At 38.8% G+C, this 15,939-nt stretch overlaps 1 protein-coding gene across 1 annotated transcript in view; it reads right to left on the reverse strand.

Moving 5' to 3' along the window:
• Nucleotides 1-15,450, reverse strand: part of cdh13 (cadherin 13, H-cadherin (heart)) — a 376,372-nt gene extending 360,922 nt beyond the window's left edge. The window contains exon 1 of the mRNA XM_046865279.1: nt 15,261-15,450. Coding sequence (XP_046721235.1) covers nt 15,261-15,305 — 45 coding nt within the window. The 5' untranslated portion in view covers nt 15,306-15,450. The remainder of the gene's footprint in view (nt 1-15,260) is intronic.
• Nucleotides 15,451-15,939: the final 489 nt, after the last annotated feature.

Genomic DNA, 15,939 nt, shown 5'->3' on the forward strand with positions numbered 1-15,939 from the left:
TGGACACATGACCATAAGATTCTATGTGCTTAGTGAATGTCACGTTCCACAACTACTCCCCATTTGCTATTATAATATCTTCACACTTATCTAAAGATATAACACTTGATTTTGTTTGGAGAAATTTGTGCTCAATTAGCCTTGAGTCAAGTCTGCATTCCAATTCATTCCAAAATGTTTAATAGAGTTGAGGTCAGAGTTCTATAGCAGGCCACTCAAGCTCTTCAACTCCAACCCATGTAAACCATTCCTTCACGGAGCTCACGTTGTGCACTTGTGTCATGCTGAAACAGGTTTGGGTCTCCTAATTCAAATGAAAGGAAAATGTAATGCTACCAAATCCAAAGACATCTTATACAATTGTGTGCCTTCAACTTTGTGGTAACTGTTTGGGGGAAAACTGTAGTGTTACAGTGATGCTTACAGTGCAAAATTGTCCAAATAAATAAAAATAACTGGTAAGTTTTGCAAAATATTTTATATATGGGCCATTTGATTTGGAAGTCTGCATGCTCTAAATCATACACAAAGTAGTGCAATAAGATTTCTTTATATGTATGAATATTAATAAATTATATAAATATTATAAGGGAAAAGGGTAGAGAAAAAAAGAGAAAGATAGAGAGAAAGAGAGAGAGAGAGAGAGAGAGAGAGAGAGAGAGAGAGAGAGAGAGAGTGCAATGACACAAAAATCATCCATCTAGCTAAGTGAGTTCATTAGAAAATGTTTACAATAGCTGTCTCACTCTGTGTATATAATTGTTACTATGTGCTACTAAGGTTACAACTGTTTATAAGGCATTGATTTAGAACAGTGATCAAATTAAAGTGCCAAAATTACCTTCTAGCCAATCAGATTCAAGTGTTCAGACTGACCATGGAATAACAATTAGTCATTCATCAAATCATTGTGCTTGATGCTTTGGCTGCTGCACCTGCAGATATTCGACACATTTTTAATACCTGACTTGAGGAATATGAGATAAAGACATAAGTACTTATGAGAGGTGCAGCAAGTAGCATTGACACCTCACAGCTCCCTGATTTGATCTGGTTTGTCTGTATGGATTTTCACATGTCCTCATGTCCATGTGGGCTTTCTGTAGCATTGTCTTAAATATAAAACAATGGTCTGTGTTTGGGGAATATTTCACAACAATCAGAATGCAGAGTGAAAGATTGAGAAAGTTTCTGCTTTTCAAAAAAGTAGAAATAAAGAGAAAAAAGGAAAAGCAACCCCCAATATAACACTAAGCATTACTAAGCTAAACAACACTTAATAACAACATCAGGTTTTTCTAGACTAAATAACAGTCTCGACTTTTACTTGAGTGTAATATATTCTTGACCCTCAAAAACAAATAGAAGCGGTCAGTTTCACTCCCACACAGGAAGGCAAAACCTTGATATGAGTGACCCTTCTATTGCAAACACCATGACTGTCTACAAATTCAATTAAAGTTTCATTTCACGCACTGTAATAAAATTTTACTGGTGCCATTTAACTAAAGTGTTTTCGAGGTTTGAGAGAAAAAAATCTATTTCATATGTAGTGATAAATGACAAGCCGCATTTCCTGTGAAGAATAAGCGCTAGTGTTGATTGTTTATAATTTTAGCTTAGTTTATGGTATGGAGATGAGCACAGATAATCAATGAAATGACCAGGCGATCATTTCACACAGTGTGCGGTAGTGCTGAATTAGTTTTGTTTTGGACGCTTTCCCAGAAACACCTGTTAAGGGCTCATCCTGATCCTACAGCTGCAGTATGTAGAATGTGGAAACGATCCAATCTTTATGCCAGCTAACAGCATTTGATGAAGTTGGTAGCAATGTAAATTACCTATGGAATGGAGACATAAACTGAAGCAAAATGTTGTGAATTAGAACAAGTTTTGCTTTGGGTATTTTGTTATTTTTTTTTTTACAGGTGCTCAACTTTATCCATCTATCTGTTTAAATACTGTATTAAAGAAAAAAAATCTTAGGGATGTTTGCAACTTGGCAAAATGAATTCAGTTTGAAACCTGGTCCATGTTTAATGTATTTTAATGCTAATGCTTATATACTCACCCTCAGCTATGGTTTATAAATGATCTAATTATGATTCTCAGAAGTCGATGGTGATTAGAAGAGGTCACTTCCTCCAGCTTTCATTTTCTCAAACACAGTATGAAAAAAAATTCCATCTATTCCACAGTAGCATGTATCTATTGGTTATAGAATAGAAAAACATAATCGGAGACATAAAGAATTAACCTGAGGCTGAGAGATGTGGCTGTCATTGCCCATTCCAGCACTACAACTCAGCCTGCTCTGGTTCACCAGTCCAGCTATCACCTCCAGGCAACAGCAAAGAAATGCACTTACTCTCTTTCTTGCTCACTCAATCTTTTTGCCAATTCCTCTTTTGTCATTCTATATTCCTTTTTTTGTGTCTACATGTAACATTGTCTATATCTACATCAGTGCGAAGAACAAAAGGTTGTTTCCTTTATGGCATTTGTGAACCTTAAGAGTAAATCAGAGAGAGAGAAGAAAGAGGTCAAAGAGGAAAGAATGATTACAGCCATAAGGGCCGCTGACTTTCATAGAGGTGATGGTAGAGGCTGAAGGTCTGAACGCTTGAGAATAGCAGTGAAATGCAACCAGGCAAAAAATCAAACACTTCTGTCTAAGAAGACACCAGCAGGCAACCCTCACCTTTTAATACACACAGCTTGAAGAAAAAATAAAATAAGAATTAGTACATTTCTTCATTCTGTCAAAGGCATTTATGGAAAGTTTAGCCACTCAACTAAGCTTTAAAAGAACTGGATTTGAAATATGGGTTTTTAAATGTTTTTCACTACATGACAACCAAACAATATTTACCTACCGTCTATAACATTTACTCGGCTCGCAAATCGATTGCCATTTCCGTCCCTGGTCAAAAACACTTCAGGGTTAAAATCAGCTACAACTGCATTTGCTGACATCTCAACAATTCTTAAAATGACAGTGTCAAGGGCAATCATTGCAGCTTTTAAGCTGAGCTGGCTACCTTACTAAGTGCATTAGGATATTCTCAAGCACCTATAGCAGCACTAAGCGGTCTCGAGCAAAATATATTCAGTTTTTTTCTTTGCTAAAAACATTACAAGCAAAAAAGACTAATGAATGCTGGCAGACTTGCATTCAATCAATACTTCATGTAATGAACCTTGCGATGTTTCAGTGATTCGTGACCTAATGAATTTATCAGATATGATGGAAATCCATAAACTATCAATGTAACGGAGAAAGATAAATAATGTTTAAACCTCAAAATGTTATGGTGAACTATTACTAAATAAGAATTCAATTGAATAAATTAAAAATTAAACAGTAGTGATGATTAAATGTAGTAAATAAATACTTTAATTTAACAGATTCTCAAAATATACTTGGAATAATTGTTTTCAGAGGAAAGGCTTACGTAGATAAAGATGCAGGAGGAGCTTCTGTAGTATCATTGTAACGTGTAAATATTGCAAAATGGCATGATGACACAAAAAAAAGAGAATAAAAGCTGAAGCTTTTTGCTATAACCAGCTCTTAACAACATTGATGCGGGTGTCTATTTAATGCCATGAGTGGTCCATGCTTGTCACTGGGCAGTAGCGCTAACAAATGTTTTTTAGATTGCATCTGGGAAGACCCACTGAAAGGCCGGTCAACTAGATGAGCCACACTAAAGCTCATTCATCTGTCAAAATGCCTATTACGGCAAGCAATTTCATGCATATGAAGCACCTCACTGTAAAATATTCACAATTAAACTTTAGTTTGTCTTTTTTTTTTCCTCCGATACTTGAAGCCAAAGACATTTACATAAAAACAGCTGCAGGTAGAGTCCCCATGGAGAACACTGAGGTTAAGTGCCTCACTGCAGTGGCTATCAGCTGGAATCAAACTTGACATCTTGAATCTCAGCCAGATTCTCCTGGTGCTTGTCTAGCACAACCCCGAAAATACAAATTGACTTTTAAAGAATAAAAACAGACACTGTAAACTAGGCCAAACATTTCGAAGCCCCATGACCTTGTTAGCTAAACCAACAATCTTATACTGCAGCGCCATGGAAAGCTTGATTATGATTGGTCAGAAGGTGTTTTGTGATAAACAGCAACTCTGATAGTAGTGCTAGCTACAAAACAAATCACAGATTGCCATTTGTGTGTTTACTTTCACGTTTCCATTTAATTTATAATAATTAAATAAAACTATTTCACATGTACTATATTGAACAACAATTAAAGCACATATTTAACAATGAAGTAAAGATTTCTGTATTTAAAACGTATTTTTTTCTATATCAATGGAAGGAGTCTCTATTGTCAGTGCTTTGTACCAGAAACCAGGAATTAGCAAAAACAGTGAATATTGTCATTGATATAATATATTTTTTGGTTGTTTGTTTTACTGGATAAAAAAGAAACTTAGAGGGTGATGAGGGGAGAACTGTTTATAGCTGTTATAACATTCAGTCACTAGGCATAAACTTTACCACCTGCCTTATATTGTGATAGTCCTCCTTTTGCTGCCAAAACAGTCCTGAGCTGTTGACCATTATCAGCATTAACTTCTTCAGCAATTTAAACTACAGTGGCTGCCCATGACCCTGTCGCCAGTTCACCACCGTTCCTTCCTCTGACCACTTTTGATAGATACTGATAACACCGGGAACATCCCACAAGAGCTACAGTTTTGGAGATGATCTGCTACCCAGTCGTCTAGCCATAACAATTTGGCCTTGTCATACTCAAATCCTTATCCTACCCATTGTAAATTCTCAACTTTGAGGACAAAATGTTCATTTGCTGTCTAATATATCCCACCCACTAACAGGTACCATGATGAACAGATAATCAGTGTTATTTACTCACCAGTCATGTTCTGTCATAATGTTATGCCTGAGCAGTGTATGTGATAATTTGTCTCTTATAGGTTTCACAACATTAAATGTAACTATAATCATTGATTGAAAAGTTTCAAACACACAGATGAAAAAAATCATGAAAAGTTTTGAACACATCATTTAAAACTTAAACATATAAAAGGTTAAAGAACACAGAAAAAAAACAAGAGGGCGTTAGTACATTATTTAATTTGGTTAGACAATCCATATAGTAAATCCATTTGCTGCACACTGAATAATAGCAGTCTGTGTAGTGTGGGTGTATTTTCTTTGTATTACACATAACATGTATACAGACTATGATTGGCCTTGACGAAGTGTCTGGCTGAAAGAGAGTGTGGGTGAACACTTCTTGTTTTTAGTATCTGCATTTCGTATTGCAATTCCTTATTGCACTTATTCCTTATTGTTTCCCTTATAGTCCACATGGGAACTAAAGTACAAGAAATCAAATATATAACATAGTTTATTAGTAAATAAATATACATAAATATGAATCTGTTTACATCCACTAAGAGGTTAAGTGCATATTGATCAGGGTTTTTTAATAGCAAGTATATGGCACTTGTGCAGCAAACTTCTTGTTTGTAATCAGTAACTCAATACTCTCAGTTTAACTGTGTCTCACAAAGACAATACCTTTTACATGCTTAAATCGCTAATAGAAAAACATATTTATTGGCAAGAAGACCAGACGCGGCTGAGGTGATTCAAACATTGTATACAGTCACATATGTGGGTGGGAAAAAAAAAACTAATTTCTGTTTGATAATTGAGCTAGAAATTCTACTGGCTTTTTTTTTCAGTTTTTAATGCTTGTACTGTATGTTTATGTGGATACAATCTGCATGTGTCATGGACAGAGCAGAGGAATGAAGGTAAAATCAGCTTTTTACAGGGGCAGGAAATTGTATCCAGCAAAGCGTGTAGAGTGTGCAGAGGATGTGACAGGCTAGACATGAAATTCTAATGAAAATCATATCCAGCGGCATGCATGCATATTTGGCTGCATCAAGGGCACAAAAGGATCCGCCCACAAATATGGATCGAACAATGCTTAAATAAGCATCAAACTGCAAAACTACACAAATTCACAAAAAAAGGGTTATTTAAAAAAGGTCTGAACTGCAATGCTGACAACTTAAGTCTTCATTACACAAGAGGTTCCTGAACCTCGGAGACTATTAATATCCTCTGTAGTGCAGCTTCTTGGTCCTACTATTAATAAAGGAAACCTTTAATTAAAGAATGTCTCACCTCACAGAAATAAAATAAAGGAAGAACTGAGGAAAAAACTAATCACTTCACCTCTAACCTGATGTTGCCTAAAAATATCCAGCTCAGATCACTAAGCGCTAACGTCATCCACTGACTCCTCAGCACTGCTCCCAGCAGTATTAATGTACAGTACCATACTGCATGCCTCTATTGGCTACTGCCACCTGTATAGAGCACAGCCAAAACTTGTGAAAGCAAACAAAAAAGTCGCTTGACACCCAGCTGTACACACGTACATTCCAACTGCCTCCAGAATCCTATCAGTTTAGTCACTCCCACCCATCTCTCCTCCGCAGCAATACCCCCAACAAACCTTCCCCCAAAAAGAGCCAGGCAAAGCTGCTTAATGACTAAGACACCCGCAGATTTTTAATACGCTAATCAAGCAAGCGTCACTGCCACATCATCGTCATGCCTGAGGCTTTTTGTATTCGAGCTAAAAGGTTGCGCCAGCTTTGAGGATTCGCTGTCTTTTCTTGGAAAAGTACATGCCGCTTCAAAGCATTATAGATGTTTATACAAGGATAGGCTTACTGCTCTGTAAAACAGAAGACGCAGCTTTTCAAAAGCGCAAAATACTCCACTTTGCAAAACTCTGTCCTTCTTTGTAATGACACTGTATGAATGCCGGGGCTAGGACTTAGTCTACACATTGCCAAGGAATTGAATAAAAATGATTATCACCCTTCAGCTAAAAACAGACCTTCTCGTGTAATATAAATATTGTAAAAACAGGCCATCCAATAAACTCAAACCGGACAATGAACCCTCTAGAAAAAATCCACCTATTACAACCATTGCCAACTGACTACTGACTACTATAGTCACTGCGATTTAGCTCTGGCTTTGTTTGAACTAAGACAGATGCTGAAGCACTTATCACTTAGTTTGTTCTGTTTATGTAATACCACATCTGTACACTCTGCTCACACAAAGCAGATTTAAAAGTTTTGACTTTCATGCAAATACCATCATAAAGACAGTTGTGCTAAGCTGCTTAATAAGCAGCGCTAACTAGCTAAAACTGTAAGTCAGTATTGTTCCATGTGGACACATTACATTTTGGAAATCTGAGTTCATCATTTGCTGTTTCCAATACTTTCAGCTTGGATTTCCCATTAATACATTGGAATGCAGCAAGAAAGAAATGGTTGCGCTTTTGATTTAATGCGCTAAGTGCAAAATCTGCCCATTGTCACTTCTCCTATTACACAACATTGTAACTGTACAAGCAGTGTCACATTGCAACAATCAACTGCTAGCATCTAGCAAGAACAACAAAATAACAGCACACGGCAAAGCAGAATAATCGGGTCACAAATATTTTAATATAAACATATTATTGCATTTACCCTTAAAATTGTGATGCCACAATGTTTGTTCCATGAGTACATATTAAGACTTTTTTTTACATTTGATATTCCATAAAGTGGACATTTCTAGCTAACGTGGAAGATTGAACAAAATGTGCAATCTTATTTCAAGGCAAAGCTTTAAACTTCAAAATATAGATCATGATTATAAATCCTCTGTCAACTTAAACTCTCTGAACAAAGAAGACCAAAATTAAATGAAATTTTCTATAAATAATTAAATAAATATGTGCTGCAATCACTGAATGGTTTGTATTAGAAATACAAGCCACTTCATACACAGTACATCAAATTGCTGAAAACTAAGACTTATCAGGAAACGTGACAAAAACATGATGCATTTTCAAAGAATGCAAGAAATGCTAGCCGGATAAATAGCTGAGCATCTTGATTAAATTAATTTAGCCAGTTATTGGTGTGTTTGTGCACACTCCATTTAGATGTTCAAAGAATGAAAGCCTCAAATGCACGAATACCAGAGTACTGGATAGTGTTTACAGGAATGCAGCTAAAGTTCAATCCAAGTGCCAAGCTTTGGCACTCTTCTAGCTCTCATTTTTCCATCACCTTGAATAAAACCCCAGGCCTTTTTCTCCTAGTCGAGCGGGAAACGCTCTCCAGGCAGCTAAGATATCCTGAGCTCTGTTCGCTTTCACAGAGAGCTAAAACGATTGGTGTTGATTCCTTTGAGAGCCAAAATGATTTTATTCGCCATATGTATCCAAATACAAACTGGAACACACAATCACAAATAGTGATTTGTCGTTCAGCCTTGTCTTACACTTCTGCTGATCCCAGAAGAATCACTGTCACTATGTCGCCATCTAGGTGGTGGGAGTGGATAATGCAGAGAAAAAGTGGATACTGTGTCTGACTGATCCAGCCAGGTTAGGACATTTGGCTTAGACAGAATTCTAAGGATCAGTGAGAATTAAAGACAACAGAAGGAAGATTGAGTGGGATGAAACAAAAAAACACAGTGGTGAATGGCGCACAACCGCCTGTTCCCACCGAGTTACACCGGCAAGCTAAGAGCAAACATGACCTCTGGCCACAGTTTAGCCTATATGAGAGACAGGGAAAAGCAGGACACCACTCAGACACGGTTGATCGCTAAACCTGGGCATCAGTCTTGCAGGCAAGGCATCTAGGATTACACTGAGGCTTCAGTTTCTGCCCTGTGAATTGACTGTAAATTGATTTCCAGACTGTGAGTACATTAATGCCCCAGTGAGGTGGTTGTGGCACAGACAACCCAGGTATATGTGGATGGATTTCAAACAGACGCAATCCATCATCTGTTGAGTGTTAAACTATGTTCGCAAGATGGGTGAGTGAGTGCATGTATGTGTGGAAGACCAATGTTTAGCACGGATGCTAGAATAGGCTCTCTCCCACTAGACACCCTCTCTGTCACAAGCACGAACATACACACACACACACACACACACACACACACACACACACACACACACACTATACAAATGGAGATGCTCTTTCTGCTATGCAAACCCTATCAGTCCTCCTATTAGTATTCTCTGCCCTGCTTTTAACAACTGTGGGAATGTGCAGCATGAGCATCTAGAGATAAACATGCACCCTGTTCACCATGACATTTCTACCCTATTCACAGCCAAATCAGTCTCCAAAGGAAAGAGCCAAAGAGACAGCATCGGTCTCTGATTGTTTCAGATAGCAATCCCAACACTGCCTCTGGTCCCACAGGTGCGGGTTTACTAAATCAAGTATGCACACACAAACCCAAAGCGATGGAAAAAGGGAAAGCCATTCTCACTGCAAAATGTGCAGCAACACCTGAGATACAGTGAGTGAAAAATTCCACTGATCTCCCATTGACAGAGAGAGAGAGAGAGAGAGAGAGAGAGAGAGAGAGAGAACAACCTAAACCAGAACTCATCAGGATGTGGTGAATAGAATCACAGTGCCAAACCTTGAGCTATCCATATTTACCAACTCCCCTGCAACAGTGCCTGAGAAAGATTGAGTGGTTTTGCACAGAGCGAGAGCCTACGAACGACTGAGAGTGAACTCATGAAAAAATATGAGATGAATGGAAATAGAGACTGATGGAAAAACAAAAGATGAAGCCTCTTTGTGGCCTTGCTGGCTGTGTGCAACACCGTGTGTTTGAGCAATGGATTAGACAATTCTGTTTCTTTCAGATTGCCCAGCAATTATCCTCCTGACGGAAGGAAGAGCTCTGCAAACAGAGATGGGAATGAGAAAGAGATAAAGTGACGAAGGAAGAGAACGGCACATCGAGACATTATGATTATGAGTGAAACAGCAGTGTTATTTCTTCACTCTGTACAATTAGATTTTTTTTCTTTCCTAAACATTGCAAGAAAAGGAACCAATTTCAGACGTGAACGCATGTGCTCCTGATAGACAAGATGGTTGAGGACACTTTCAAAGTCTCTCATAATCTCTTGGGGCACAACACAAGTGTTAATTTGCTTTTTCCTCTTTCACCCACTCATTCGTTCAGATAGTCATGGTTAATACATTTAGAAGCGAACAACCTTCCAGGTAATTGATATCGGTGACGAGACGAGACGAGCAGATGCACCTGCAGAAATTATAACTTCCTAATCTCCTGCTCCCATTTTCTCTCCAGAGCAAAAAAAGGAGAATAAACAGAGCAATAAAAGCAAGTCGATTCACCAAGACGCATGACACATTTTGACTTTAGAAACAAAAGGACCTGAAATATGCCTGATTACAAGGATATGCCAGAAGGGTCAAAACCCAACGCTGTCATTAAAAGAAAATATAGATATAGAACTCGCATCAGGATGAGTCAGAGCTACTTTATGCAGGTCGAATAGAAACATTTTTAGTATTATAATATGATTAAAATAGCAAGGACCAAGATGATTCTACCCGTTTCCATTAAAAATGCAAAAAGCTGAATAAGGCTCTTTACTTTAATACCACTCATCACCAGAGCCTTTAAAAGCCGCACCCCTGACATGCAAGCTCTCAGTGTGTGTGTGTGTGTGTGTGTGTGTGTGTGTGTGTGTGTGTGTGTGTGTGTGTGTGTGTGTAATTTATTCCCACTACATCAAAGAGTACCTAATGAAATAGCTCCTCTCTAGGTTTGGTCATGAGTGTGACCTGTGAGGCTTAGTACAAACACAACCCAATATTCAATCATTATTTCTAGAGTCCATCTAGATAATCTAAAATCAAAACATCCACCCTGGGCACAGACACGAGCCCACACCAAAACAAGGAAGGAGTTCTCCAATTAGGACTGTGATCAAAAGGGTCCGGCAGTGACCTTGTCTTTAGGGGGTGGCGGCATAAAGGAGAATGGCGCAAAGCAAATCTTTTCAGAGATTCAGCAGCACTAATGACTGAACAGTCTCATTATCCTCACAGGATTTTGACTAGAAAACGGAGCGAATGTGGCACGATCCTGTGCCGTGCCTTCAATTTCAGTCTTGTCAGTAGCAAGAATCATAAATTAGGCATAATGCAAAGCTGATTAGAAGGTGTCTTTCACCTATTGTCTTCATTCCGGAAAACAGCTGAAAATAGCCTGCCTTAATTTGGAAAATGAATGAGTTGTATGAAGCTTTTTTAAATGTGCATTGGTGCAAAATAAAATATGATAATTGCACTGAATAAGCTTGATCTCCTTCCTGGATATGTATTCCTGATTACAGTATAGCACCACATGAGGGAAATACTGATATTGAAGTCAAACTGAAGAATTTCACTGAGCTGAATCATGTCTGTCTTGTCTAGGAGTGCATAAATCGCTTTCGCCCTGTTGACATAGAAAGATGAAAAGTTTCATTACCTTGCTGCTTACCTTAATCTTACATTTTTTGTTCGCTATATACCAAATTTTAAAGTTAGAAAGCAGCAAACAACTTTTATAAACATACAGCAAATTGTTCTGCTGTGACAATATATACTAATCAACACTATACCAAACATGCAAATGTAACATTGATGTGTTACCACATTCTGTCATATATAGATATATATTTTCTTTAGTTTTTTGTTTTTTTCTGCAAGTGGAACTAAATTTGGAGGTGCTATAGCACATATCAGTCATGTTACTGTTGGAAAGTATCAGCATATTCCATGCATCAAAGCTGTAAAATTGCTCACTAATCTGAAAATCTATGATCATTGTAAAACAAAAAATTTATAAATACTGACACTGAGTAAATTTTGTTTGTGTGTAGCCAAGAAAATGTTGTGTGTACGGGTAAAGTCTCAGTTACAAACCTGTTATAAACTTTTCAACCAATCCCTATAACTTTATTCTATCATCTTTCTCAGGCTACATCCAGGTGAAAACATATCGCTTTCTATATATGTTGGCCTTCTGTCCACACGTGGATGATAAATTTGTCCAAAGAAATAGAGATTTTTGAAAATGTTCTCTCAAGTGGATAAACATGCCACTTAAATATACAGAAAACTTAAATATTCAGAGACCATGATGTATTTTTAGTGATGTGACTAAAAAGTCAGGTAGGCAAATAAATGTCAGACGGATATTGACGTAGGCCAGCGCTTGTCCCGATTTTTTACTCATGTGCAGCCTTTTCAGAAGTTTCAGCATGGACTAGCAATTTTTGGAAACGTTGAAAAACGTCAACTCCCTATTCCCTCTGAGCTTCAAAGGCTATTATGGATGCGCACTGTTCCCTTTAGGTACATCACTATGACCATATTGTAATGCGGTGCATTGTGGGATTTTGTGGTTGTGTTGAATGTTCTACATTAAGCTGTCACATAATACTTCATCCATCCACATATTATCCAATTTTCAAGAAGAGTGGATTTAAATAATAAGAAAAATCAAAGAGATTGCAGTATTAATCTCAGGGACAAAAAAAATAAATTAAGTAAACTATGTCATGTCTACATTACTTCGTCTATCCATTCAGCACTTTATCCTGCTCAGGGCAGTTGTGGATACAAATTGGTAAAACTGGAGGAAGAGGCGATGTACACCAAGGACAAGACACCAAAACATAACAGGGCACAAGACCATGCACAGTGGAGCAATATCCATATATATGATCATCCATCCATTTTCTTTACAGCTTATCCTACTCAGGGTTGCCAGGTCTATCCCAGGGGACTCCATGCACATGGAAGGTGAAATGCTGAATGGGGTGGCATCTGATACAAACTGACATGCCCATGAATTTAAATCTGTTAATGGCAAAAATGACATAAATATTGATCTTGAATTAAATAAAGTGCAGTTTGCACAATAGTTTCCATCCACAATCCATCAACAATACCAAGGACCCACCATCACCTCTTATTTGCCTCCACAAAGACTAACACTACATTAAGTTAAACCTCACGCTGTCATTTCATACGTGTTCTGTTAATGCAATTAACAAAGACTGCTATATTGCAAACCTGCGCCTTTGACTTATTTGGGAAATATTATCATTTGCGTCACTTTTAGATACCCTGCACAAGCTGTATAGGGGTTAATGTCTATCTTTATTTATTACTTTATTAGTTTTAGTTTCCTAGTTTTTATAGTTTTTCAGATTGTTATAGCACCAGCACACCATGACAAATTCCGTGTACATTCAGATTCTGCTGAAATGTGTATGTGTGTGTAACAAAGAGAGAGAGAGAGAGAGAGAGAGAGAGAGAGAGAGCATGAGAGAGAAGACAAGCAGACATACATACAGACAGACAGACAGAAGAGAGAGAGAGAGAGAGAGAGAGAGAGAGAGAGAGAGAGAGATAAGCCAGGCAGACATACAGACAGAGTGAGAGAGAGAGAGAGAGAGAGAGAGAGAGAGACAAGAAGACATACAGACAGACAGACAGACAGACAGACAGACAGACAGACAGAAAGAGAGAGAGAGAGAGAGAGAGAGAGACAAGAAGACATACAGACAGACAGACAGACAGACAGAAAGAGAGAGAGAGAGAGAGAGAGAGAGAGAGAGAGAGAGAGAGCGTGAGAGAGAAGACATGCAGACATACAGACAGACAGACAGAAAGAGAGCGAGAGAGCGAGAGAGAGAGAGAGAGAGAGAGAGAGAGCGAGCAGGTTCTGATTACTTTGCTGCACCACGTTTGGTTTGCTTTTGAACGCAGGGATTTATAGTCAGGGGGGAAAAAATCCCAGCAGCTCCTGCGCAAGAGAGAATCGGCGCCCTACCTGCGCGCCTATAAATAAGATTGCTTCCACTCGAACGCACACGGAGCGGAAAAGAAAAACGGAGGAAGGTAAATGTGCGGTGGAGTTTTAAAAAAACGCAACATAGTTCGTGTATTGGGAAACGCGGTGCCTTCCATCATCATGCGTAACCGTAATCATGGTAATCCTCCCTCCAACTCTGTCCTGCTGCCCTGAACACTGTGTAGGAAATGAAACCAGGAGACGCGCATGATGAGACAGACAGACGGAAAATCACAGCAAGAAAGTTGGAAGAGCACCTCAGTATCCGTGCAGCGGAAAATCAAGGAGAGGAAAACTTTTACATCTAGACTAAGACCCATTACGGACATGCGCAATCCGGCCAACACCCAGTAGTTTATGTATAAACAAAATGCCATGGTCACGACCTTTCCACAGAGCCAAATCTCAAATCCCTCCGATGCACAGTGCAGTACAGATATTTCATATCTAATGTAGAATATAGGGAACAACATGCTTTATTAAATCAAGCAATCATTCTGCTCACTGTCTATAGAGTCAAACATGCAGCTCTGAATGCAACACCATACTCTGGCTTTTCCTTTCCCTCTGACATATTTATATACCAGCAATAAACCCATATCTAATACACCGTGAGATCAATTCTCTGTAAATATTGGAAAAGGTATAATGATCTAATGTGTTGGCACCTGTTGGATATCGCCATGCATTACACAGACATCAGTCTTTTCAATCTATTATCCCTTATATAAACCATAAAAAACAAATATCATTTAAAGAGATGTTGGAGATAAAAAGCAACCTCGTTTTTTTTTCTGGGGCACATGATATGCATCAATTGTCTTGCATTTAAAAAAGAAAAAAATCATATCAAAATCTGAATCATTCTGAGAGTGAGGAGAGACACAGCTCGCTGGCTTGTCTCAATTCAGTCGTGTAAAAGGGAACGCCGTGTGAATCTCTCTCTCGCGAGCGCGAGCGCCCGCGCGCGCACAGGCACACACGCACCCTCTTTTTCACTCTCTCTCTCGCGCGCACACACACACACACACACACACACAGCGTTCACCCCTAATGAACGGAGCCAAAGGAACGCTGAACTTCGGAGCTGAGCTGAATGTAGATGGAGTTTCGCTTGCGCTCAAATCAGCCTTCTGTACTCCGTCTCTCGTGCAAGTAACAACCAAACGCGCATGCATTTACCATCTAAATGCATCTAAAGAATAAATGAGTTTTCTAAAGGAACCCGGTGTATACACTTGTCTCCCTGCACAAATCACTGACACACAACCAACCAGATGCATGACAAGTGATGCGTGATCACGCGCGTAAAAAAAGACAATTTGACAATAAGTAAAATAAATACAATAAATTTGCCATAACGCAACTGTCACGCAACTGAGTCGTAAATGAAGCACGGCGGTCCAGGAGGCTCCGGCAGAAGGAGCAGCGGCGATTATTCCACGCACGGAAATGTGCTTTTACCTGGGAGGCGAGGAAGGCGACGAAGACGCGGGCTCTCAACTCCATGATCTCTAACCTGATCTCGGCACGGTATTCAGAAAGGCGCGCAGCTCTGGCCAGCTCTGCTCATAATGCCGGAGTGCAAGTGGCGCTGCGAAGAGTGGAGCCACGAAGCCTCGAGCCAACTTCCTTCCACACTACAAGTGCAGCCTCGCGCGCTGAGGCATTGGATAGAGGCGCCCGATCTGTGACCAATAGATTTACAGGGGCGGATTTCCTACTGCACGCGTGGACCCGACGCGCAAATAAAAGCGTGGGGGGGTTTTATGCAAAACATCTGCCAAAGAATATCCTGATAACACAGACACAGATTAGTTATATACCGTTTGATAACACTGGCGCGAGATATATATATATAATATTATCTCAATCAATTAATAAATATTGAATTGTGATTAAACGCATGATTGTTCTAAATACCTTAAATTGATACTCAATATATTCAAGTACTCTAATTAACATGGGCATAGACAAATATCAATGCTTTATGCAAATGTATGTTTATTATTAGTGAAACACATCACAGTGCATAAAATCAAAGTACTCTTGTAAATGTTTTAAAGTAATGTTTTAAATTACGTAAATTATCTGGACACCAAACGGAACTTTTGGTATGTTTCCACACAGACGGTTTTAATTG

The sequence above is a fragment of the Silurus meridionalis genome, chromosome 13 (genome assembly GCF_014805685.1).
Source record: "Silurus meridionalis isolate SWU-2019-XX chromosome 13, ASM1480568v1, whole genome shotgun sequence".
In the NCBI taxonomy this organism is placed as follows: domain Eukaryota; kingdom Metazoa; phylum Chordata; class Actinopteri; order Siluriformes; family Siluridae; genus Silurus; species Silurus meridionalis.